At 40.1% G+C, this 25,145-nt stretch overlaps 1 protein-coding gene across 4 annotated transcripts in view; it reads right to left on the bottom strand.

Moving 5' to 3' along the window:
• Positions 1–779: 779 nt before the first annotated feature.
• The window catches only part of LRCH2 (leucine rich repeats and calponin homology domain containing 2), a 35,124-nt gene continuing 10,758 nt past the window's right edge, over positions 780–25,145 (bottom strand). The window contains exons 2-22 of one of the 4 annotated variants that reach the window (XM_057404957.1): positions 23,942–24,086; positions 21,267–21,393; positions 19,348–19,453; positions 19,122–19,258; positions 18,771–18,904; positions 17,531–17,618; positions 17,010–17,121; positions 16,604–16,701; positions 16,451–16,518; positions 16,012–16,116; positions 14,671–14,748; positions 13,378–13,446; positions 11,086–11,134; positions 10,387–10,503; positions 8,839–8,883; positions 8,355–8,405; positions 7,262–7,319; positions 5,645–5,757; positions 4,488–4,625; positions 4,146–4,223; positions 780–3,041 (exon numbers count right to left, since the gene is read on the bottom strand). In XM_057404957.1, the coding sequence (XP_057260940.1) occupies positions 2,922–3,041; positions 4,146–4,223; positions 4,488–4,625; positions 5,645–5,757; positions 7,262–7,319; positions 8,355–8,405; positions 8,839–8,883; positions 10,387–10,503; positions 11,086–11,134; positions 13,378–13,446; positions 14,671–14,748; positions 16,012–16,116; positions 16,451–16,518; positions 16,604–16,701; positions 17,010–17,121; positions 17,531–17,618; positions 18,771–18,904; positions 19,122–19,258; positions 19,348–19,453; positions 21,267–21,393; positions 23,942–24,086 (2,036 nt within the window). In that variant the 3' untranslated portion in view covers positions 780–2,921. The remainder of the gene's footprint in view (positions 3,042–4,145; positions 4,224–4,487; positions 4,626–5,644; positions 5,758–7,261; positions 7,320–8,354; positions 8,406–8,838; positions 8,884–10,386; positions 10,504–11,085; positions 11,135–13,377; positions 13,447–14,670; positions 14,749–16,011; positions 16,117–16,450; positions 16,519–16,603; positions 16,702–17,009; positions 17,122–17,530; positions 17,619–18,770; positions 18,905–19,121; positions 19,259–19,347; positions 19,454–21,266; positions 21,394–23,941; positions 24,087–25,145) is intronic. The other 3 variants (XM_057404958.1, XM_057404960.1, XM_057404961.1) reach the window with 3 other exon arrangements.

Genomic DNA, 25,145 nt, shown 5'->3' with positions numbered 1-25,145 from the left:
AAGATGCTGGGAATCAAATGGAAAGGGAGAAAAGGGCAAATTCTTGTCCAGGAAAGACACCAACAAACTTGTATTACAAAACTTAAGCATCTTTTTTCACAGTTGCTCCTAAAAATCACAATGGGAACAGCCAATTTCTGCAAGGCTTTAGACTATTAATTGTAACAGTAGCTAAAGGAAGCAGAGAAAAGACTTGTCCAGGCACAGTGGACCTTTTCTCAACATTGCTCTGAAAGATACTTGAAGGCCTTCATCTTTGTCATGCTAAAAAGGAAGCCTTGGAAGAATCATGATTATCCTTCCCTGTAAGCATGAAGAAGGCCATCCTAATTTCCATGGAATGGCAAAGTGAGACTGCCACTAATTTGTGGGAAGAACCCCAGAGTACTGAAGAAAAAGTTTAGTAGTTTTCAGCTTCAGAGGTACAATTCAAAGTAAATCCATTAATTTCACATCCAGTTTTCAAGTTACCTAGGAAATAAGCCAAGCTTAAAAAACCCCACAACCCAAGACCAAACTGGTCAGCATCTGGCACATGACATCAAGGGGATTCTTAATGTTTACACTGAGATGGAACTTTATCAATTTAGTTTGAGCAGGGAAAAAAAAAAGTTACTTTAAGATCAAAAAAACATTAAAATATACAAAGAAATAGATCAGTTTAAGGCAGGTTAACTGAAAGTGACCATTTACAGTTAGCCATTCTATGGCTAATGTACTGAAAGAGAACGTGGTGGCTGTTGTCAATACCACAGCAAGGAACTGAAAGACAGTGACTTATTCTTTTGAATGGCTGTGTTCTTCAAAAGCAGCAGACAAGCATTTGGCTTAATGAATTATATTACTTATTCGAGTCTCAGTGTGACTTTCCAGGTAAGTGCCTTTAGCGAGGAACAGGGACTGAAGGTGTTAAAATGAGGCTAACGTCTATGATTTACAAACCAATTAAAGAGGTTTGAAATCCCACATTTCAAAGGTCAAAGCAATCCAGTTTCCTTAAACAAGTATTCCTGTAACCTACGATTTCTTTTGAGGGGTTTGTTGTTTTACACCAGCCTCTCCAGGAGCCGCACTGTAAGAAACCATCTAAACAACAGTGGGTTTTAACTATTACACATCTATCAGCTTGTTTCAAGGGGTTTAAAAAGAATCTATCTTGTAAACAAAATCTCGTCAGCAGAAGGTTATTTTTTCCTCTCAATTACTGATTTTAAGGACTGTAAATAAGTGAAGAGTAAACAATACATCTCCTTCGTTCCTTTATGAATTATAATAGATGGGGCCTGGATTAATTGGAAAGAACAGAATCAAATCTTGTTACCTGCTTGGCAAATGTATCCCTCCATCAAAATGAGCTTAGCCTGAAACAGAAACTCTGTGGCAGTTTTCAGTGGAGCTACCTATTCATGAAGAACAGCCTAACGCACACAGATTTATTACTAAATTATGAGCAACTCTTTTGGAGAACAACTCAACTGTGCATGGTTTCAGGATGGGCTCAAAACACTGAGACCTGGTGCAGAAGCAAACAAATAGATAAACTTAGAGAAGCCTCAAAAACCCACCACAGTGGAATGTGTTCTTTTCCCCATTTATCCAGAAAAGTCTACTGGTCTAATGTTTCAGCACAGTGACATATGTACCAACCGATCCGTGTGCTAGGCCACACTTGTGTAAGTTACATAATAAATCCTGTAAACACTAAAAAGAGAAACACTGATATTTCCCAACTAAACTATGGATAAATCTGCTGTAAAAATGTAACACAAGCTCAGGAGCAACATCACACAAAATCCTGAAAGTCACAGCAGGAACCTGAGATTTTGGCAGTTTTATCAAAATGTCCTAAGTTACTCAGTGTGCATCACAAGTCCTCACCTCTTACTCACCGCGTGCGTCTGTGTGTCCTAAAGTAAAGTAGACAACTTGTTCTTGTCCAACAATACATTAACCCAAAAGTGATCAGGTATTATCAAATTAAATATCATAAATAAAAAGTATTTACAGTATCTTCTAATTATTAGACAACAAAATAACCAATTCAATTGTGCAACAAACTTAAAAACACCCAACATCAAAAGTGTGAAGCATTACTTAAATCTTCACGTACTGATTTTACAAAAACCTAGTAAAATATTTAAAAATTTCCATTTCATCTATTTTAAACAAAGAAATTGCAAAAATGTTTCCGACTATTCCGAGTTCTCAATTACACAGGCACTTCACATGTAAACAATCTACAGTACAACTGAAAAAAAGTATTTGGCACCAACCTAGAAGACTGGAATAAACTCAATAAAATGTGTCCTTTTCCCATTGGATACTGCTTTGTGTAATCACCAGACACTTAGACTAAATACTGGCAATGTTAGAAGTGTCTAAGTTACAATGAGGAGTGCAAAAAATAAGGAACACAAAGATGAAGCTTTCTGAGGGAGTGGAAGTGGGTTACAAGTGATCAGCCGCTCGCATTTCTGCCATCACACCAGTGCTACATTTTTTGTCTTACCTTGAAATCAAATGGTTGCCTTGCAAGATTAAAGTGAAGGGGGTGTGCTTTGTACTTGTAAAAGAATTCAAACAACGTTTTCAATGAGAGAAAAAGAAATCCAGCATTTAACTGTAACACTGTGAGGTGTTAAATGGCAGCTTTTAACTTAAATTAACCAGGAAGAGAACCGGATGCTACCACATCTCTTTGTGCATCCAATTACAAAAGTAAAGAATAATAATTATGGTCTTTTAACTGCCAGCTGACTCCAAGGTTGTCACCTACAACTCCAAAGTAAGGCTCTCTACAGCATCTGGATGGACAGTAGTTTTTGATGGCTTGAGTGTTCCTGTGTAGGAAGCTGAACTGCCTCAGAGGGATCCAAGCAGGCAGACTGGATGGAACGTTGTCTGGCTCCCAAGGAGTTGTGTCACATGGAGGAAAGCTGAGGAACTTTCAACGCAGGCAATTCAAGCAGAGCTTGAACTGTGAGGCCAACCTTTACCAGACCCCTTTCCTCCAGGATGTGATGAGGCAAGCAAAGTCTCTCCTGTAAAACAAAGCAGTACGTGTATCAAGCTTCATTCTTTTTTTCTCCAAGGCAGGTTCCCTGAAGTCACACATACACCATTGAGACACTTACACAGAAAGTGTCTCTGGCCTTAAATTTCAGATGTGGTTCTTTACCGTAACAGAATGGCTACAGATTTATTAATTCTATCCAAGATCTGTTTAAAGTATTAAACTATGACAACATTGAGAAGAGACACAAGACTGCTAATTTCATAAAGCCAAAGACTGTTTTTGTAAGCAGAGCCAGACTAACACTTGATGGACACTACTGGCTCAGTGCCGTTCTTCCCCCTCACGTTGTTTTATAAGCTTATTACCAATTTTTCCCTTGGGAAAACTTGGAAGTGTTGACAGACTGGATTATTAGCCATTCACCAATCAAGTGCTGGAATTTCAAACTGAAAGATGGCAAACTGGACAACTTTTCCAAGTGCTAGCCGCTGTTATTATGATTCATGAGGTAAATCTTAGCATCTCTGTCTTTTGAATTGCCTGTGGCTCCACACTAGACAGAAGCTGGGGCAGAGCAGTATCCCAGGCTTCTCAATCCATTAACAAATTTTTCTGTTCCACTAAAACAAGTCAACAGTTTTTTTGCCTCTCCCAATATGCAGGAAATGGTTTGAACTTGAGGGGTTTCCCCCTCCACCCCCCATACAGGAAAAGGATAAACTTGGGCAATAGAAGCATGAATAATGGGCTGCAACTACAGCTCTGCTGAGGACGACAGCTAAGCAGTTCTGTAATTGCAGGATTCTTCTAGGCAGACAGAAATTCACAAAATGAGTTGCTAAACTCAAGGCTTTCAAATATTACAACATTACCCTCTCTCATTGGTTCCTCTGTTCAGATAATTTAGGTCAGTATCATTTTTACTATAAGGAACAAACTAGAAACCCATCAAGTAGTTTCCTCAAGTTCATGCCACAGGTTAGAAATGGGACTTGCTTTCATACCTTCAAATTCTGGTCAGTTTTATAGTCACTATTGCTAACTGAATTAAGCCATTCAAACCCTTCAAACTTCAGTATTGGCTGACATACTTGTGGTCATTAGTAAGTCAATAAAGCAAACAGCATACCTGTGATACGCCCAGCTTTTTACAAGCATCAAGAAAGTTCTCAACGTTTCTTCGGCATTTTGCCATACTGAGCTTAGGCTGTAAAGACAGGACGGTAGATCATCAGTCATTTCCGATGCAAATACAGTTACAATTGCTAAAACACAAGTTCTGTGAAGACCCAGTTTGTGAAATGAGCTCTTAAAGAAAACTTCTGAGCCTCTGTTTAGTGCTTCCTGCAGAAAAATTGAAGTGAGGAATGCAGCCAGTTAACATGGTCAACATGATTCATGATGCTTTAGTATTGAACTTCAAAAGCTTGTTTTCAGTTAGGATGCAGCAGAAGTGAGATAAACCACTTACCACTGCTGGCGATGGTACGTGGATGCTGGCAACAGAACGTGGCCTTATGTGATTGGCTAAATGGCAAAGAACTACTCCATCCATCAACGCTGCTCCAATGTCATCTGGCAAAATTACTTTTAACCTGGATTCAAGATTCTATTAAAAAGTCCATAAATAAGTTAGCTTAATGTTGAAAGTAACTTTTGATTTTAAAGCATTCTGTTTCAAAGGGATATTTTAATACTAAAGTGAAGTAAATGCAGATAATTCGCATTTCATACAAATATCCTTTCCTCTTTAGCATAAACCTCATATTCCCTTTGCTTGCTTGCTTGGTTTGTTGTTTTTTTTAAATGACACAGCCACATACATTGAGAAAGACATTGAGGCAACAACTACTGTGATACACAGCTCTCAAAGCCATTCCATGAACTCACTACTCAGAATAGGGAAGCACAGAATTTAAGGACAGAAATGTCAGGCTGAACACCTCACTGACTGTTAGTGTGCATAATCTTTGGGGTGAAATCACACACAGCTTTATTAGGAGAAAAAGAATAAAATAGAGGAACACAACCACTTTGAGTATGGGTACTTCTCTCGTGCAGGTGACAGTGAAATAGCTGAGAAAAGGGTGGCCAAGAAGTGCCCACACTTGTGTTGCAAAACAGAAGTGGGAACTGATTTTTCCCACCGCAGCAACAAGCCTCGACTGCTCAGGAAGTGAACCAGACACGACAAACAGCCTTCAGCAAAGTCACACCCCAAATTCCTCCTGCCTTGGAAAGCAGAGCTTAACTGATTTATAGTTAGCTATAACTGTTCCATATCTTGAGAACAGAAATAGACAGAAAACAACTTACTGGAAGTCTGAAATTTAGATCCCATTCAGTACTGTATAACTTGCAGCAACTTTCTACACTCAAAAAGCATTTTGCTATGACTATGACCATCTTTTTTCAAATCTCAGGTCAAACAGCAGCAAACACAAGCAGCCTGGTCATCTCTCTCCCTAGCAAAACCTAAAACCTCAGAAACCTAAAAATTAAGGATTTTCATTTCACTTCATTTTTCAGCTACAACACATACAGGTCCTGGCTGGCGTTTTAACGGAATCAAAACCAGTGCCAATGTAGCCTGTTACATGCACCCATACAGTACATAATGGTACTTACATTGCGAAGCTGTCTTATTTGTTCCCTTTCTTCCCTTAAATGTTCCATTTTCCTCCTCATTGTGAATCCAGGATCCACAGCTCCATAGTCCTGGCGCGATGCACGGCTGAAAGCTGTCGAACATTAGTGAAGTTAGTTTTCAGAAGTCAGATTTAAAACACTAATGACCAAAAGTCTCACACCAAGTGTAAAAATGGGGAAAAGCTGCAGGCCTTTTTGGAACAAATATATTGAAGTATCCTGATGCAAAAAGTGCTGTCTATGAAATTTCTCTTTCAAATAAAATACAGAGATCATCTTTAAGTGCAAATGGATAACTGGAAAATATGGAGACAGAACTGACTTCAACATTGAAATACCTGTTTGAGATCTACAGCTCCATCTGCACATTTTCCAAGTTTACCTTGAAATTAGCTTTGAAAGTATTTTCATTGTGTTTGACTTTTAATCAAGTTTGAATTCTTTATGGAGACTAAAAAAAGGGACAGAGTTCTCTAATACAACTTACATTGAGAGATTTAAAATATACATATATATATATATACACACACAGATACATGTGTCCTGGGTTCAGCAGTAGCAGTCAACATGGTAAGTGTGCAGATGCAAAGATATAGTGATTGCTTCTTAAGAATTTATCTGAAAATATAAAATGTCTCATCTAGAAGTCCAAGAGTTCTTTAAAAAGGTGTGTTAAATTATTACATTCCCTTTACATTCTTCACAGGCAGAAAGCCTTCAAATGACAAAGCTATTATTTTATAGCACATTAGTAAATAAAACCTCTTCTGTACATAACTCAGAAGCCTCTAGATCCCAGCCACGCATGTCCTGGGACATACAACTACCCTGACTACCCCTGGCACTGAAGTTTCATACAACTGCTTACAAAGCTCAAGGGACTTAAGGGTCTTGAAGAAGCCCTTTGCATCACCTCAGCCAGGCATACTCTGCTGCTGAGGGCTCACAGGCTCCTAGTAAGGAGATTATTTCACTGAATTAAACTAAACTGAGGAGTTGAGCTAATTCTTCCTTAATGAATTTGCATGAAGACTGTTCCCTTAAAAACAGGGAAGAGTGGTATTAACAGTAAACAAGATTGCACAGGGGCTCTTCCAGTATTCACACACACTTGCAAACAAAAGAAGATGGTAACTGAAAAAAAAGTATTTTATCTACCTAGATTTCAGGGGACTGAAGGTCTGCTTTAGACAATACAGCTCTCTTACGAGGGCATGTCAGAGTCCTGGAAGAGTCAGTGTGCAACAAAGCACTAAGCCATGAAACTCCTGGAAAAGCTCTGCTCAAAGCACCCTTTCATAGGACAGACAAAAATCTGCTTCTCTTGAAACCCTCCCAGCTCAGCCATCAGGTCTCAAGAATGAGCTGTTGCCCTGCTCTTTGCAGTGACTAAGTATGCACAGTCAGTGTGTTTGCAAGCAGCTGCCTCTGTCCTTGCCAGCACCATGCTCATGGTAAGTACACAGAATAGACTGCTGCACTGGGGCATCTCCTCACAGTCATTCACACTCCCACATCCACCACCCTTACCACCTGTGTCAGCCCAGGAAATGAACAACTGTTTTTATAATGCTGTGGTAGAGAACTGCAGCTTACCTGACCTTGGTTTGAGACCAAATGGACCATGAGTGTTACTATCTGTCCTTTCATAATCCTGTTAAAAGAGATAAAGTCAATTTTCTTCCAGTCATTAAAAGAACTCTTGTTCCATCAAGACAGTGTTTAAATTATTCTTGCCTAAGAAAAATGTCCTTCTACTTAAGGGCAATGCCCTCTTTTGAAGGGGACAGTATAAAAGAGGAATGAAAGTAAGCTCGCTACATGGAGATAAAAGTTGCCTTAGTGAGAAGAAAAGCAGCACCAGATTAACTAAAATCTACTCTAACCCATTTCAAACTACTGCAAACCATTCCGTGAACGGCGTTTTAAGCCAGCTGAAAGCAAATGCAAGTATCCTCCCAACACTTGGTATCAAAATATTTCTTAGGAAATGTTTACTTTCAGTTATGAAGATCAGGTTTTTCTCATTTCACCATCTAAAACAAAATATGCACTCAGTGATTTGGTATGCACAGGAGATCTCATTGTTTCCACACATTCCAGATGAGATGTTCTCAATTCTGCCCCCTCAGGCTCCTTATTGACATAAGGTGGAAACATGAACAATCTTTGGTGTGCTTTGTCAGAGCTCAGTGGGTGCAGCCCCATGGACATCCCTTCAAAAGGGATGCAACCAGGGCACAAGGCTGTACCGCAAAGGCAACAGCCAGAATCATCAGGGACAAAACTCCCAAAGACTCAGTACTTTTGGGCTCCTTGTGATATATAACATACTAACTCACAAGTTTCACTTTAAATCCCCTGGATGGCTAGTGCATAGGGGATACCTGCACAGTGTGCCAGTTCCATTTTTGCTTTAATAGCTGTTTTCATTAGGAAAGATAACGGAGACAAAGCAATGCACCTTTCCACACATTGGTCAAAAAGAAGCCATCTAGGAGAGACCAGACAGCTGCAAAGATAAACCAAGTTGGACCATCTGTCTGTAGTTTCTATTTTTGACTTTTTTTATGATGATGAAATATTTCCAATTGCAGTTTCAAAGGAAACAGTTTTACATCTGTGTGGTGACAAGTAATGCACACAAAGAAATGTTTGTTGAATGAAAAACAAACCCACAAACTTGTACCTCAGACGACACAGGAGACTGTGGGGACACATTAGTATTATCACTGTCTTGCTAAAAAGAAATCAAAGAGATGAAATTATAAAAATGAAGATAATGATTTCACAAGAAACATGGAATTATGAAATACACAGTACGTGAGACATGCAACACTTGTCAAGCATACAACAAATTGGCAGCAACTGAGCCTAAGAACATGTAAGTCAAGGAAACATTGTTCAGGGTGTCGAGCATTACCTTCACATCCCCTCTGCTTGACAGGTGAGTTAACTTCCCTATCACCAAAGCAAGTAAATGTCCTACTTTTCTTGATGAGCTTTTTTAAATGAAGGAGTTTAATTACTCTTTGCTGCTCTGGCTCTGGAATGCAGTTTGTTTGCATGGATTCCAGCCAACATTCTCCTGGTCTATGACTTGTAAGCGTTCAGAAAAAGACAAAAGTAATAAAGTATTTTCTTAAATGTTTTACGCAGTTACTGCTTCTCACCTCATCATTTTCATTTCCACTTGAACTCTTTCTGGAAGACTTATACTGCAAAACACACATAATTATTACTTTAAAATGGAATTATGGTTTTCATTTGAACTAATGGCTTGACAGCACTCAGATGTGACTTATTACTGGTGAAGCTGCTGAGAAAAAAACAAAAAACATGTTACAGAATCAAAGGAGCTAAAAGGAAACAAAACAGAACAGGAACATCTAGTTCCTAGGGGAGGCAAAATCTTACTTATGTTGATGAGCTAAAGGCATTTTCAAGCTAAATACTTTTATAATGTGAACTCCAGGTACGACACATACTGTGTTGGAAGGGAGCTTAAAACTCACCCAGCTCCACCCCCAGCCACGGGCAGGGACACCTTCCACTAGAGCAGCTTGCTCCAAGCCCCTGTGTCCAACCTGCCCTTGAACACTGCCAGGGATGGGGCAGCCACAGCTTCTCTGGGCACCCTGTGCCAGCGCCTCAGCACCCTCACAGGGAAGAGCTTCTGCCTAAGAGCTCAGCTCAGTCTGGCAGGTTAAAGCCACTCCCCCTGGCCTGTCCCTACAGGCCCTTGTCCCAAGCCCCTCTCCAGCTTTCCTGGAGCCCCATTAGGCACTGGAAGCTGGAAGGTGTGCCAGGAGCCTTCTCCAGGCTGAACCAGCTCAGCTCTCTCAGCCTGTCCCCAGAGCAGAGAGGACTGAACTCTGCTCACTTAGAATTTTTTCCCTTTTTTCGAAGGCAAAATTACAGAAAAGAAATTAAAAACAAGCCCCAAACAACCAAATTCCTGGAAAGAGGACATAAGTCCATCAACTTTTCAGGAAGAAGATAAACAGTTTCTATAATGACAAGAGTATCTCTGAGGTGTATGGCATGCACTGTTCTACCCAGAACTCAACTCCTTTTGAGGTCCCTAGCATTTCATAAAGATGTCTGATGGCAAAGAGCCAAGAAACTAATTTCTTAAGAGACAAGTTTAATTTTAACTCAACTTCCCACTGCAGATAATTCTCCTTTCTCCACCAAGCCTCAAACCAGATTTAACCTGATGCTGGTAAGCTCCGATCTGTTTTGCCACATGCAGGCGCTGACCTCTGGTGACCAGTGGAACACACTACAGCAGCAAAGTAGTACAGACAGAATTTCTTTCCTCTCTAAAGTGCAATCTAATGCACTGAGAAGATTCTGCCAAAGGCACAAATCATTCTTAGAACCACACTGCACAAAATCCATTTCCCTTGTGCTACGATAAAAGATAAGCATAAAACCCCTCCAACTGGATGGGGAAGGAGCAATGACTCAAGATTTGTTTCTGTCTTTACCATAAGAAAACTGTAAATTACTTTCATTTATTTAAAGCACTAAGATTTTCCTGCACTCTCGCATTACCCTAAATACAGAATATATGTTATTTAACTCCAAAGAGCCAAATAAAAAACACAGGTTACATACAGAATTAAAAGTATGACAAACCTTTGAGGTTTTCTTACCTTTCCTTAATGATATAGGTTCATATTAAAGTGCCCCCCACTCACACACCCCTCCATTACCTTGAAATATTCTTTCCTGATCTGTTTACTTCTCCTTCTCTCTTCACTCTGCCAGATCACTGGCTGGGTTTCTGGCCAGTGCTGCTCATCCACTGGATCCTTCTGGTTTTCCAGGGGCTACAAATTCCCAAGTATTTTTAAGGTAACTATTCCTCGTGGACATTAACATCAATTATTATGTACTACATGACTACAACACAACAATTTAAGTATCTCTCTGCTGTTCTCATCTAAAAGATCATACACATCTACTAGCTCTAAGAGAAATCTCTCTTTCACTGTACTGTATTATGCAATGTACTCTGAAGAGAGAAAGCAGAGTTAGTCTTATAACAGTGAATATGTATGAATATGTCTAATTTTATGAGAGCTGAAAGCAGACAATCTGAAGGGACCGTTAGGCTAAAACTTCATTTCCAACTATTCCTTCCTATTAGAGTATGAGGCTTTTGAAAGCAATTGTAAATACTTCAGAGATTAAAAGGCAAGTACCATATACCCTTAGAACAAAAAGCCTCCGCTAAATACAAGCCAAATTATTTCAAGCATAACGTTCTTCAAAGGTTTTCTATTTTCCACCACAATTCCCTACATACAATAACTCTGTGTGTATAAATGTTTTCTGTCAGTAATACAACCCCAAAAAGCAATAACAATCATTCAAATACAATGCCACCACATTCACATTTGCGTATTTACCTGCCAGCTGTATGGGGACACTGGGGAATTCACTTCATCTGTTGTGACACTAAAAATGAAGATGAGACATTATGAAATTTACTCCTCGTCTATTTTAAGACCAGGTTACTTTAAAATATCACACTTAAAAAGCAGCTTCTCTGCAGCACTACAGTGGGTTTTGGCTGCCTGTATAAAGGATGTCACCATGTGGCTAAAATGTACGACCATTTGACTAAAATCTCAAATCCTATTTCACTCTCTCTTACCACATGCTGACAACAGCTCCACACTACAGTTCTTGATTCAGATAAAGCTTTTACTTCAGCATGTTGACCTTTAGAGATTACTAATACATCTTCATTGCTCTGCTTCTCAAAGCAACCAAGGAAACATTGTGATCAAAGCTGACAAGACATCTGTTATTAAACATCTGGGAGACTCACCTCCTTCTTTACACTGTTGGCTCTACAGGGTAAAGTAGAAGCTTATACTAATAGGGAAAGGAAAACTGTTTTAAGATGGGACAGTGAAGCTGGAACACAAACTGCAGAGAACCTTAACCATTCTATGACGAGAAGTTCTTGGGAAAATAAAAATGTTTAGATTTACCATCACTTAAATTTTTCCTTCCTGAATTTGTGTGTGGAATTCACTTCTATCCCCTTTCCAGCACCATTTCGTTCACGTTCTGACTGCTGGCTTGGAAGCTGTGCAGTAGATGAGGCAGCTAACAGCTGGGGATTGAATGCAATGAGCATTCAAGCAATGAGCACCATGAGCAATCAGAATAAATCCTGAAGGGAAAGCATCCAGCCACTTCTGCTCTGGATTCCTTTCCCTTCTTTTTCTTTGTTTGCCTCAAACCAATAACACTACATTTAAAGCTGTTAGGCACAAGAAAATTGAATCATATCCAACAGCTTGGTAAGCAAAGCAGTTGAGAACTGCAGGAACTGCTGCAGAAAATACTTAAGCACATATACATCTATTAACTATGACATGTTCTGCACATGTAAATTCTTTAGGGATAGGACAATCTTTCTACTCTCTTTGTATGTCCATCACACAGTATGTGATTTGGGTTCCTATGTATCGGTACAATAAACCAACAAAGAACCTGGAACAACATATCCTGTGTGTACCCCTCAGAATTAAGGGGATGGGGAGATGGTTGGGGGTGGGGTTTTTTTTGTTTCATGCAAAGGAATAATAGTTGCAGCATGGTTCATCTAACCACCAGCCATGTATGCAGCTGGATCTCTAAAACCACAGACACAGACGAGAGACGGTAGCCAAAATAGGATGTATCACACAGAACTATCTGCAGTGTCCTTTTCTCTTCCAGTAAAAGCTTTTCTCATGTGAACCTGTACTGTAGAGAGCTGTTAGCAACCGCAGTGCTCTCTAGCTACATTACGGCCTTTGTCTCCAAGATTCACAGCCAGAGATGGGTCTGGACACAAGCAGATAAGAGATTCTGCTGAAGGTATCCATTTTAGAAGTCTGGGGCTAGCAAAAAGATCACAAAAGCCATAGTTCAAATGGAGCTCTCACAGAAGGCTGCCAGCAAATGGTCCCTCTTTTGCTTAACAAATAAAATAGATTAATTCTAGACCAAACTGACTAAAAGAACTCATCTAGGATTCCTTAAGGGAGGGAGGGAGGGCTGAAAACTTGCTAAGTTCTCTCACCCATGTAGTCAGAAACAGGAAGCAGTGAATTCCCAAGTTCCTGAACACAAGGCCCTGGGTATTTCTGTTTGTGGCTGCTTTGTACTGGTGGTGTTTTATTAATTCAAAGAAAGAGCACAGAAGCACATCTCCTGCAGAGCATGGATTCCTCACTGATGGCCAGTGAAGGCTTTGAACTCCCAGCAACTTTTCCAACAGCTCTTAGGAGCACAAAATGACTGCCAGGGAGGAAAATGCAGATGCCTAAGGCCAGCTACAGCACCACTTTGTGTAACACAGGAACTAACCCACCTGCATGGGACTGCTGCCTAGGGGAGCTATGACCGTCTGCAATGGAACTGCATGTCTAAAGATTCATTCAGTGATGTTTCAGTTGCCTGAACCGCTGTCACAATCAGAGCCATAATTAGTTTATAGATTACATCACCGCCTAAAGGCTCCAAAGAACAGGATTTGGTTATTATTTTGTCTGATCTGGATGAAAGAAGCTCCAAACCAGATTAGTTGGGCAGCTTCTGTTTCATCTCGAGCTACGACAGAAGATGGCAGCAGCGACAAAGAGTACATACAGAAACTGATCAACTCCTGAAAGCTGTGACACATTAAAGTATATCAATACCATTTCTCAGATTCCACTGGCTGCTTTGGCCTGTTCCTTGTGCTTACTGAAACTGAATGATTAAGAAGCCTGGAAAGAAAAAGAGACACACATTTTTCCAACAGCTTTGTAATTTACATGTATTCTAAGAAAAAAGGGTTTACTTTCACTGCGTAACACTTCCTGTGAAAAACAGTTTTGAATATAAAGGAGATATTTTCCATCAGATTAAACTGTGTGGACACATGAAATCCAAGCCCAGTCCTGCGTCCACTGAAATAAACAATACTGTTTCCATTTCTTGAAATATTTCAAGTCCTGAATTTTAAGTAAAACTTAGTATTTCAAACCAAAACGAAGTCTCCTCTTTAACTATATACTATTTGAGGTGATCTCACACCTCTGTAAAGTTACACTGCCCTCAAGACAAAAGGACCCACTGTTCACCAAGGTCAGATGACAGAAGATCAACCTAAAGCAGACAAGAAACCATACACAGATTGAGCACAAGAAGTCAGTCAACAGGAGCAGGTAAGAAAGTAGCAGAATAAGAAACACTGAAAGTGCAAAGGAAATGCAGGGCAAAATGGAAAATGGAAAAAACACATGTGAAGCACTAAGTGAAAAGTCTAATACAGAAATGAACCAATGGAAATTCCATATTTCTAAATGGTAAACAGTGAAGCCTAAACTTACATACAGATTCAGAACAACTGAAGAACAAACAGGAAGAAGATTATGAGTTACTATTATGGATGTTTGAAGTGTTAAAGGTAACAAAACCACTCAGTACCACTTACAATTAAGTGTTTTCAAGGAAGTGTCATGTTGGACAGAAACTAGAATACGTAATTCTGCATTCTTGGAGGCAATATTACACACTGACACTGACTTCATGTGCAGAACTGTGATCAAAGTATATTGGCACTTTTAAACCAAAATCTATTCAATCAAAATAATGAATAATACATATATAACCCCAAGCACTTTTGCCTGGAGTTCCACATTTGAGGTACTGTATATTAAAGAACCAAAATAACTGAAGAGGAAGCATGCCAAAGGTACAGGAAATTTTGCTTTTAGGTTTGGACTCACTTAAATGCTCTTTGGAGAGCTGCCTAATTAAATATTATCCTTAAATAGTATTTCAGCTCAAAGAACAATAAACGCATTGCCATCCATTTTTGATAGCAAAATAGCTCAGGCTAACTTAGCCAACCCCTTTATTCTGGTTTTGTTCAAGAAACGGCCAAAACTGCTCCTTTTGTGGCCATTTTAACTGTGGCAATCTGAAGCTCTACAAACACTTTATACCTTGATGCACGTCCTGCCGCCCTTGTCCTCTGGAAGAGCTTTTCACTGAATGAAGTTCTATAGCTTAATGGCCTTCGTCTGTATTCACAGTTCATGTACACCAAAGCCACAGACGGAAGAAGGAAGCAGGACAGGTTGACGGGAGAGGACAGGGAAGTCATTAGCAGAGCAAGCAAAAGGAAAGAGACTGCATAATATTAAAAGCAAACCAAACCACACTGAACAGAAACAGGATTAGTAAGAAGTTATGTCACAACACTCACTTCTGTTCACTCAGACTGAACACATTTTTCACACACACTGAAGCAGCTTCACTAAAATTCAAAGTATTATTCTTACTGATGTTTATGGCAAGAAGTTACAAATTCACGAAGGCAGGGATGCAGAATCAGGGATAGATTTTGTAGCAGAGGTCATTTTGCCCTATTGTACTTAAAGATACACAAGCAAACTCCAATAAATGCTAAACTGAGAAGTAAAACTTAACTACGACTGCATGTCTGAATAATTCAAGAGCAAAGCAGAACTATTAGCAAGATCACTGCATTAAGATACAACTATGGCGACTAGAAGTTAAATTACAGTACTTCAGAAGAGGAGTGGCTTGCTATTTCAAGTTAGCAGATAACCAGGAAATACTATAACTAATAAAACACGTGCAATATAAATAACCATCATAAAATCTAATAGAAGAAAACACACTTATTCTATTTCAATTAATAAATTAATATGAGAAAAACTGGCATTCTTTGTCTTCGTTGCAATACTCTTTGGTAATAAGAACGTATCAAGATTTCATTGTTATTTTTCCCTTCCCAGTGTGAACAAGCAATTTTTAAATACACTGCATGCAGTTACAAGTAAAATCTATCTAAAACCTGTCTATCCCCCTGCTGCTATTGACTTAAGTAATTTTTAAAGCTGTGCAATTCACACTAGAAGGATACAAACTTCTCTAAGGGCTTCATGTGCGTTTCAACTACCTCACAAGAAAACCAGCAGTGCAGAACCTCCTCCCTGGCCTGTCCACATCCCACAACTCCAGGGATTTCTTCTCTCCATTTTACACAGTTAACTTCTTCATTTCTTTCATCTGTTCTACAGCAACATGAATGTGAGACTTTCACATTCATCTCTTCCTTCTCCATTGAAGGTATATCCCTGCTTCCCTAGACAACAGGTTTAGAACAAGAAACACAGGACAGGTATCTTGAAAGCATCTGTCACTGTAACAGCTGGACAAAAATGTTCTCAAAATGATGAGGTGTCAGGAGCTTTTGGGCATAAGGCACGTTAAAGAATAAATTCATTGTAACCCAAGTTATCCTAATACTGCAATACCTGTGTTTTTGTTCTTGCTGCAGTAACTGAGCTGCTATTTTTCTCAAGTCAGTCACTTCTTTGAGTTCATCATCATCTTCAGCCAGCAGCTGTTCTTTCTGCAGTCTGAAACATTAAATGTCAGTGACTTGCCTGACTTCAGTGAAGCCAGACACAGAAATGGCTGCATTATTGGACAACTGAGAACCACCAACAGCATGCTTATTTTCTGTCCAAGGAGCACTCTGTGTTCCCTATGAGGTTCCTTTCCTTCATATGCAATGAGCTTAAAACAGAATCATTAGGTTGGAAGGGACCTCTGGAGATCATCAGGACCAACCTCCTGCCACACGCCTCCCAGTGCACCCCAGGATACTCTTGGCCCAACCAGAAACCAAAACCACCCTCACCTCCCACGGTCAGTAAAAGCTTCCCAAAGAAGATGATAAAGAAGGTTTACCTTTTCTCATCACCCCAGTCCTCATTCTGTTCTATTTTCTGGGATTTCTCAGGCTGTTTTCCCCGTTCCTTGCACAGAATGAAGAATAAAGTCAGACTTGAATGAAAAGAAAAGCAAGGATGCTGAGCAGTGTTTCTTGTCACACTATGCTACCTTAATATAAGACAGCAGTGGTCCAGTGTGTACATCTCCTTGCTCAGGAACAGCTCCCTCTTCGGTGTTGGGATCAATGTAGTCGTACACCTCCTGGTCTAGTGAAGATTGATGAAGAATGGAAAAGATAATATTAAACAGCTCTCTCAACCAAGTTTGATTCCTCAGAGAGATAATGACTTATGAAGAAGGTCAGATAAAACAATGAAATCCTTTCTCCTAAAGCTAAAAATCATGTTATTTTCTTTCTGGCCTTGTCTATGTGTGATTATTACATTGCTTTCTGTAAGGATGAAAACACAGCACTAACACATGATCCTACCCTTTTATGCAATGTTCTTGTATTGCATTATCAAACCAGAAGTATTTCTGTGACCTAAACTGACACATGCACAACAGGTATTACCTTTCTGCGGATCGAGTTTACTTCCTATTGCATGATTGTCATTCCTTAATGTCTGTTCCCTCGTTGATTCCGATACCTGGGAGTGGAGGCTGATTGTATCATCATCCGAAGGCTGCAAAGACAGTCACATTTAATACAGAACTTAGTAAACCATTACATGATTTGCTGAAGAACTCATCAATTCTAGTGCAACTGACCCTATCAGGAGTCAGAGCTCCCAGGACGAACATGTCAGGTGAGATGTCTCTGGGGGTGGTTTTTTGGGAAGAGGTGGGAAGGAGCTTTAAATGAATCATAGTTTGGGCAATAACACGCAACTACTCAGTACATAATCTAATACTGAAACACAGTACTTTGAACAATGAGGTCCAACCCACCCTGGTCAGTGGGCTAAGGAAAGTCCTTGGGTACTGTCTTACTTACAGCCTCCAACTACTTTGACCCTTGTTACACTAAGGAGGGAGAAAGAGAGGAAACAAACCAACCAAAATTTCACAAATTCAAGACTAAGAACCACTCACTTCTGTTGTGGACAACCTTTTATCCCCATTATCGCTTCCGATGCCAGAGTCTGGTCCATGATTTTTATTGGGATAAAAGTCCTCCATGCTACATTAAGAAAAAAAACCACACATAAACACACAAAGAATGACAGAAACTAGTTTCAAAAGAACATGCTTTAATAAACACATTCTCTATACTCATCAACAGCAGCCAATACAACTTTTGCTCAATGCTCCACGAGCAGAGAATAAGGGGGAATGGCTTCCACCTGCCAGAAGGTAGACTGAGATGAGCTCTTGGGCAGAAGCTCTTCCCTGGGAGGGTGCTGAGGCGCTGGCACAGGGTGCCCAGAGAAGCTGTGGCTGCCCCATCCCTGGCAGTGTTCAAGGCCAGGCTGGACACAGGGGCTTGGAGCAAGCTGGTCTAGTGGAAGGTGTCCCTGCTCGTGGCAGGGGCTGGAGCTGGAGGAGCTTTAAGGTCCCTTCCAACACAAACCAGGCTGGGATGCTACGATTCAGAAGCCATATACAGACACTGTGGACTGATTCCCTGTTGCACAGCTGCCTGAGATCACGACCATGGACTAACTCTGATGGTTCAGATGATTCTGTGTAGGCTTCCTTCACAACTTCCCTCTTCCCCTCAGCTTTGAACACAGAGAGGCACAAGTTGCCCATTTTCTTAAAATGCAGTTTGCAAGGAAAGTGCTGCTCCCCATGGTTTCCAACAGCTAACCAAACTGACAGAGAACACAAAGGCACACCCACTGCATTACCCAAGATGTGCTCAATACAGAAGGCAAATGAAATATTCTGCACTTTTTGACCTCATCCAATCCAATAAAAAAAGCCACTGTATTTCACTGATGTTTAAGCCTGTTTCCCTTAATGTATTTATATATATGTGGGAGGCAGATTTTCTATCCACCACACTAACTCTATATTCAGAACATTTATGGGAACTTTTCATCTGGCTTTGCTATAATCTGTTTGGGAAATAAATAGCTGAGATTTCCAATCAATAAATGGAAAATACATCTTTGTTCTGATTTGCAAGTCATAAGCAAGTATTTTAGCAATTTCTCAGTGCTATTGGATGAGCCAATAAAGCTTCCAGTAACACAACCTTGAAAGATAAATACTATGACTCCTAAATAAAGAAGAGTTGAAGTACCGAAATTACAGCTATTATCTGTAATAAACAGATCACTTCATAGCAAATGCTGCAGTGAAATAAAACAAACACAGCACCACTCACCTGTCTGTCAGTGGCTGGGAGGGGATTCGTTTACCTAACGATGGAAGATCCAAAGAATCTGGTTTTTTATCTATTCTGAGGCACGCCTGAATGCTGAGGAATTTAAATATATGTACTTTACCCTTTAAACAGATCTGTTGGGAAACAAATGAACAAAAGAGATGTTAATTATACAGCACATCTCTTGAAACTGCACCCCAGCGAATACTTCCTACACTGAGTTTGTACCCACAACTTCCCACTGGGAGACATAAAGCTAAAAAATGAAAACCTGATTGCTCTAACTTAGAACAGCTGCTTCTTTCTTAAGCTCTACTGCAAATTTCTGAGCTCAAATGCTTTAATACTAACCTGTGCTGGTGGTATCTGCATTGGATTGTTATCCAAAACTATAACTTGTAAGTGCCGTAACTTTCTGTAACAAATTGGGATTTCTGTAATTTTATTACAGGAAAAATCCAGCTTTACCAAGGGAAGGTCTCCTAATTCTGCATTGGGGGAGACAAACAGAAACAGAATCAGAGATCTTCTTAACACTAATTTACCTACATCAAAGAAATGAAGAGGAGCAGCTTACCATCTGGCAACATATGGAGATTATTTCTTCTTATGTTTAATTCTCTAAGTGACTGCAGTTTTCCTATCTGCTGGGGAAGAACCTGCAGCTCATTGCAGCTAATATCCTGAGAAATATAGTAATAAATTAACTGAACATCTTAAATGAAATGAAACAAAAGGAAAACTGTTATCAAAACTACTATAAAGCATACTATAAAACCCCCAAGTCTTTTATCTTTGTTCCACAAAGGTTAGTAGTACCACAACACATCTTGCTCATTCTTGCTCACTCAAGCGTCAAGAACTCAATTCAAACAATTAAACCAATGAGTGATGAAAGATGGGTTTTCAGATTGAAGCCCAGGATTCTGGAGTTGCTGGTGTAGCTCCCACGCCAGTTAACAGCTCCCTGTGCCATGGCTGGCAGATGGTTTGCATTCTGCTCTTCCTGGGAAGATTCTTTTTCCTAAAAACACCTTGAACCAACCCATGCAACTAAAGACTGACAAAGAGCAACAGCAGGCTCACCAGCTATCTGACAAGCACTAGATGGTGACAGAGCTGCACCAAATGAACACAGACTACAGCTATTTCTGAGCCTAATTTAACATCTATGTAGTCCAGACTGAGTCGAGAATCACAGTGATGGAAGACCATTTCTAACCTCTTTTTATTTTCAATTCAATGAAATTTGCTTCAGAGACTAGTTTCCTAGATGAGATAACAATGACAGAGATAATTTTAAGGCGAGCTGAGTCAGTACATAGAAACCAGGCCTTAACCAACCACATCCAGCCTCCTCCTCCACTACATGCTCCTAGAGCTTCTGCTTAGGCTCATCTGCTTTTGGCAACCACGATATCTACACATAGGTGAATGTCCCAAAGTCCAAGCTGCTGGAGATCAACTGCTTCTCTGTCCACGTCAAGGTTCAGATGGGATTCCCTCCCTAAAACACACACTTCCTTTAAAACTAGCAGTGGTACATTAAAATCCTCTGACAGTGGAGAGAGTATAAAGAAGGTGCTGAGGCGCTGGCACAGGGTGCCCAGAGAAGCTGTGGCTGCCCCATCCCTGGCAGTGTTCAAGGGCAGGTTGGACACAGGGGCTTGGAGCAAGCTGCTCTAGTGGAAGGGGTCCCTGCCTGTGGCAGGGATTGGAACTGGAGGAGCTTTAAGGTCCCTTCCAACCCAAACCACTCTGGGATTCTACAATAATCTCATACTACTTGTAAATTAGGTCATGTTAAATGAAATCTCCAGGGTATACACAGTTACCCTGGAAACAGGATGCACACTGCTTGCAATGGCCAAAGAAATACACATAAATAAGAAATCAGGCACAGTGCAAGCACCAGGTTGGTGAATAATTGTGCAGAGTTCTCCAAAACATGAGCTTAACACAGAGTAATGATCAGAAAAGCCCAGAATAGGAAGAGACAAAGAGAAAGTTATGGAGGCTAAAGCACAAATTTAGTATGCCATAGGATAAAATCAGTTTGTACAGACACCTAAACTGTGAATATCACACATCCTTCTAGTCACCCCAACCAACATAAAGGAACAGCAGAAGGGGGGAATGGGACACATACCAAAAATGAAGAGAATGATGATTACTGTGAAGAAGGTAAATAGGAAAATTCACCCTTTTTAACACACAAGTGAGGGACTCCAGTAAAACTGTGCTTCAGATTCTTTCATTTATGAACCCCTTAAGCTTTAGTTAACCCAACATACTGGTTTGTGCTTAACCCCATTTGTGAAACCGTCCAGCAGAGTACACCTGGAACTGCAGCTCCAACACTAAGAAAAAGCAGGGACTGAATTTAAATTTTGAAGTTCTACATTTACAGGATTATTCATTTCTCTTTTATTACAAGGTGAACAAACAGCTTCTCATTTCAGGTTACTCAATAGAATGGTTCACAATTGCACTTACCAACTCCATGAGATCTCTCAACTTCCCAATTTCTTCTGGAATGGAGACCAGCTTATTGTTACTGACAACCAGAACTTTCAGGGGAAGATCAAACAGGTATTTTGGCAACGTTGATAAAAGATTTCGACTTGAAAGTAAGAAAAATTCAGACACAAGGCTAGGTTAGAATCTCTGTATGCATGACACGGAGTCTGAAATGCCCATTGTACAACTTTCCTCCTAGTCCAGAAGATAATCTCCCCTTATTCCCACTTCATCTAACTTTAAGCTACAATCTCCATCATGAATTCCTTACCAGATAAAAATTCTCTCAGATATGTGAATTTTAGGTCCTCATTTGCTGAGTACGTACTAGAACTCAATTCAACACTAAAGTGTACAGAGAAATGTGTTACAAGGAATTATGTTTGATGTCTGCTGTTATGCTGCTTTCCCATACCTTCAGCAGGAGCACCTGATCCAACACTCTACCAATATAAAGTCATGCTCTCAGCAAACCAGAACTCGAGACAAGGCCACTACTCCTCATGTCATGTGGTCACATCACTCCTGAGCCACCACAAAAAGCCCTCAACATCTAGTTACTACTTTGCTTGAGCAACAGTCTGAAAGGTAAATTCCAATAAAAATAAAATATGCGTCATTTTCCACCTGCACGCACATACGTCTGCTTTGCACACAAGAAATAAACAGTTACTGACACTTTGATTTACATCCATACTGGAAAAACTACCAACTGCAGACTGCCACTGCCAGAAACATAGCCAATTCTTCTACAGAGCTACTGGGACACTTAAAAAAGCCACTGGAAAACCAGCTTGTTCAGGTGAGGTATGAAAGCAATTCCTTTCAGACATAAAAGTAAATATATAAATCAGTAAATGCTGTTGCTTTAAGTAGAACTGTGGAGAGTCAGTTCTAGTTTGAAGAGAAAAAAGCCATAAAACCCCCCATCTAAGTGCTGACATCTGTGTTGACACTATATTAAGAAACCCCCCAAAGATTCACTGGTTTATATTTTTCAGAGCACTGTTTTTGTATGCAAAAGCTTTTTACATTATTCTTCTCCATGACTACAGCTTGGAGAGCTGCAAAGCCAACAAAAATAAATTCATGTCTTGATGCTTCAGCTTCAAAGAAGGGCTGCAAGTTTAACAGCATCAAAAGAAAGTAATTGGAATCTGGGCAGAGCTCTGTATTTATTCTGTTCTTTCTAAGTGAACAACGCAAACAAGTTCTGGGTGTAGGTATGTGGTAAGTCTCTTTGTACGTTGTATTTCAGGTAGATATGACAGGCTCTTTTGGTTAGACAGCATGAGAAGCAAAACCACGAAGTAAACTTTTTTGTGATTGATTATACAATGAAGGCAACGGAACCGTCGTTCTCTGCAACAGTTCAGTTTCCTCTGGGCCTCTGCTGGTTCAGGGGGTTGGTTTTTAAAGAGCTGCCTGCTTGACTACGAATTGCACAATACACTTCTACAGTCATCTGAATCCAAAATTAGAATTTGAGATCATATGGTTTTCTTCTGGAACAATGTATTTCAACTCATAAGCCAGTATTTTAGCCTGTTCTTCAACTCCTCCAGTCCATACATCCATGCACTGTGAAAAGAGGCCTGAGACATCAGCACAAAACTGGAGACAAAGCACAGTGTGGCAGATGATGATTGGAAGAGTTAACTCCTGAACCACGTAACACCCAGTCAGAACTGCTTGCTGCTGTATTTCTGTAAGAAGAACCGTATTCAGCACCATCTAAAGAGAAATGGACTGTTGCTGCTCTGGGAAGAAAGTGACGTCCAGTTCCTTTCAGAAAAGGTTTTAGTTTTCTCGTATTATTCTCTTTAGAACCATCACAGAACAGACTGTGACTCTTCGATCACTAAGTACTAATACTTGCAGATTTCAAGACACAGTTGGTCTTTAAGCCCACTGTCAAGATTTGGCTGCACAGGGTGTTGGGCCATCTAATCAGGGTCATGCTTTGCCAAGAAAGCTTGCCCAGATGATCCCTGAGGTCGCTCCCAACCCAGGATTCCAGGATTTGTGTCTGGTTTTGCCTTTTTACCTTTTTCTTTTCCAGAATAAATTCACAAGCTTTTAGGGTTTTTTTCAAAATCAATTCTGGAACCAAACCTCCCATGTTCAATAACCCTCACCTGAAAGGACTGTCTAGGACCTGATACAGTCAATACAAGAAATGGACTACCGCAGACAGCAGGGTCTCTGCTCATTTTGGGAGGGTTCTTTCAGCTCATATTCATCTTCTGCTCTTTTGAGAAGATCCAATGATATGTTTTCCAAGTTTAAGAACAGCAACGGAAGTAAATAATGTGCAAAGTGAGGAGGGCCTTCTGGCCAGAGACATCCACCCTCCTGAGAACAGCACATTACGACAGCTGCTTCCTAAACACTGTCTGCAGAACGTTAAGATCAAAGAAAACTGCATAAATTCTCCTCATCCTCAGCTACCATCATTTACTGACTGAGATTTCCCAATGCAGTCAAAGGAAGCAACAACTGCTGACCCAAAACCCACCAAAACCAAGGCAAACAGCAGCAAATATTTATCTATCTGAGCAAAACTGAGAGCACAAGGACCCTCAATGTTGAATGCCACCTCTCCAATGAGATAAGTTACACAAAGCCCAAAACTAAACAGCATTACTCACCTAATGTTAAGGTAGGTAAGCATTTGCAGGTTTTTAATAGATTCTGGAATGGATTTGATGCAGTTGTGATACAAATTTAAAGTTTCCAGTGGTGCAAACAGCCAGACATCAGGAGGGATTTCAGTGAATCTGTTCTTTGAAAGATCTAGAAGCAAAAGAAAACAATCCTGTTTCAGTCAAAAATGTCCCTGCAGGAAGAGGAGATAAAAGTACCCTCCACTATTCTTGTCATGCTCCTAAAAATTAAGGTGTTGCAAGAAGTGTAAAATAATTCAGTTTGACCAGATGCTACTGCATATGATTAATACACAAGAAAGGCCCTAAAATACTCAAGACTATTGTTTGATATGCAATTAGAACAGAAAACAGGGAAAATGACAGGCAGTCAAAAACGTGTTACCCCCTACATCATTAAGAACATTTAAAACCCAACTGAGTACCAGTGATGACAGTCCCTCCTCTAGTGGTCTTTGTTCTGTGCAACTCTTCAGCAATTTCCCCCTACAATCCTGGGCACAAGAGTAAATTCAGGTACAAGCCAGGAAACTTGATTTTTCCTGTTTGGCAGCTACATTACAATCTAATCTCATTGGATAAAATATCTGCAAGGCTAAAGCCAAGTTTGCAAAACACCCTTATGTATTTATTTGCTTAAGAACTGCAGATCTTTATTGCAAGCACAGCAATGAGACATTCTCTAGTTACACATTTGTAAGTGGGCTAAAAGGAGAATAAAGTCACAAATCCCAGTGCTGAGTGCAGTTACCTATAAAAATAAAGATGCAGTTTAGCCTGGCCTAAAAGGGGAAAGAAGAGGCATTACTGACAATGAAAACATAACACTTGAACTAGAGCTAGTTTGACAATGCACGACTGCCTTCTGCAAACATGCATGCAGAAGATCTGACAGCCAGCATGCCACAAACCCACAGCGTTTCTGCCTACATGAAATCTCTAAAACATCCAGAAAATTCAAGTAGGATATAACCCAAGAACCCTGGCAATTCTCAGTTAACTACCAAAACCTGGGCTATAACAAGTCCATGAAACTGTCTTGGAAGAAGGAGATACCTACTCGAGATGTACTCCACTTTTTTGAAAGCAACTCTCATTCCCAGCCCAAGATGTCTCAAAAGGATGTGGTTTCACAGAACGCTGAACAAACTCTTTTAAAAGAGAAGCAAGACAGACGTACTGCTATTTC

This window comes from Pezoporus wallicus, unplaced genomic scaffold, assembly GCF_028554395.1.
Source record: "Pezoporus wallicus isolate ANWC-B61680 ecotype Strahan unplaced genomic scaffold, APGP_CSIRO_Pwel_v1 contig_6217, whole genome shotgun sequence".
Lineage (NCBI taxonomy): Eukaryota > Metazoa > Chordata > Aves > Psittaciformes > Psittacidae > Pezoporus > Pezoporus wallicus.
This window is presented reverse-complemented; position numbering and strand designations above follow the sequence as displayed.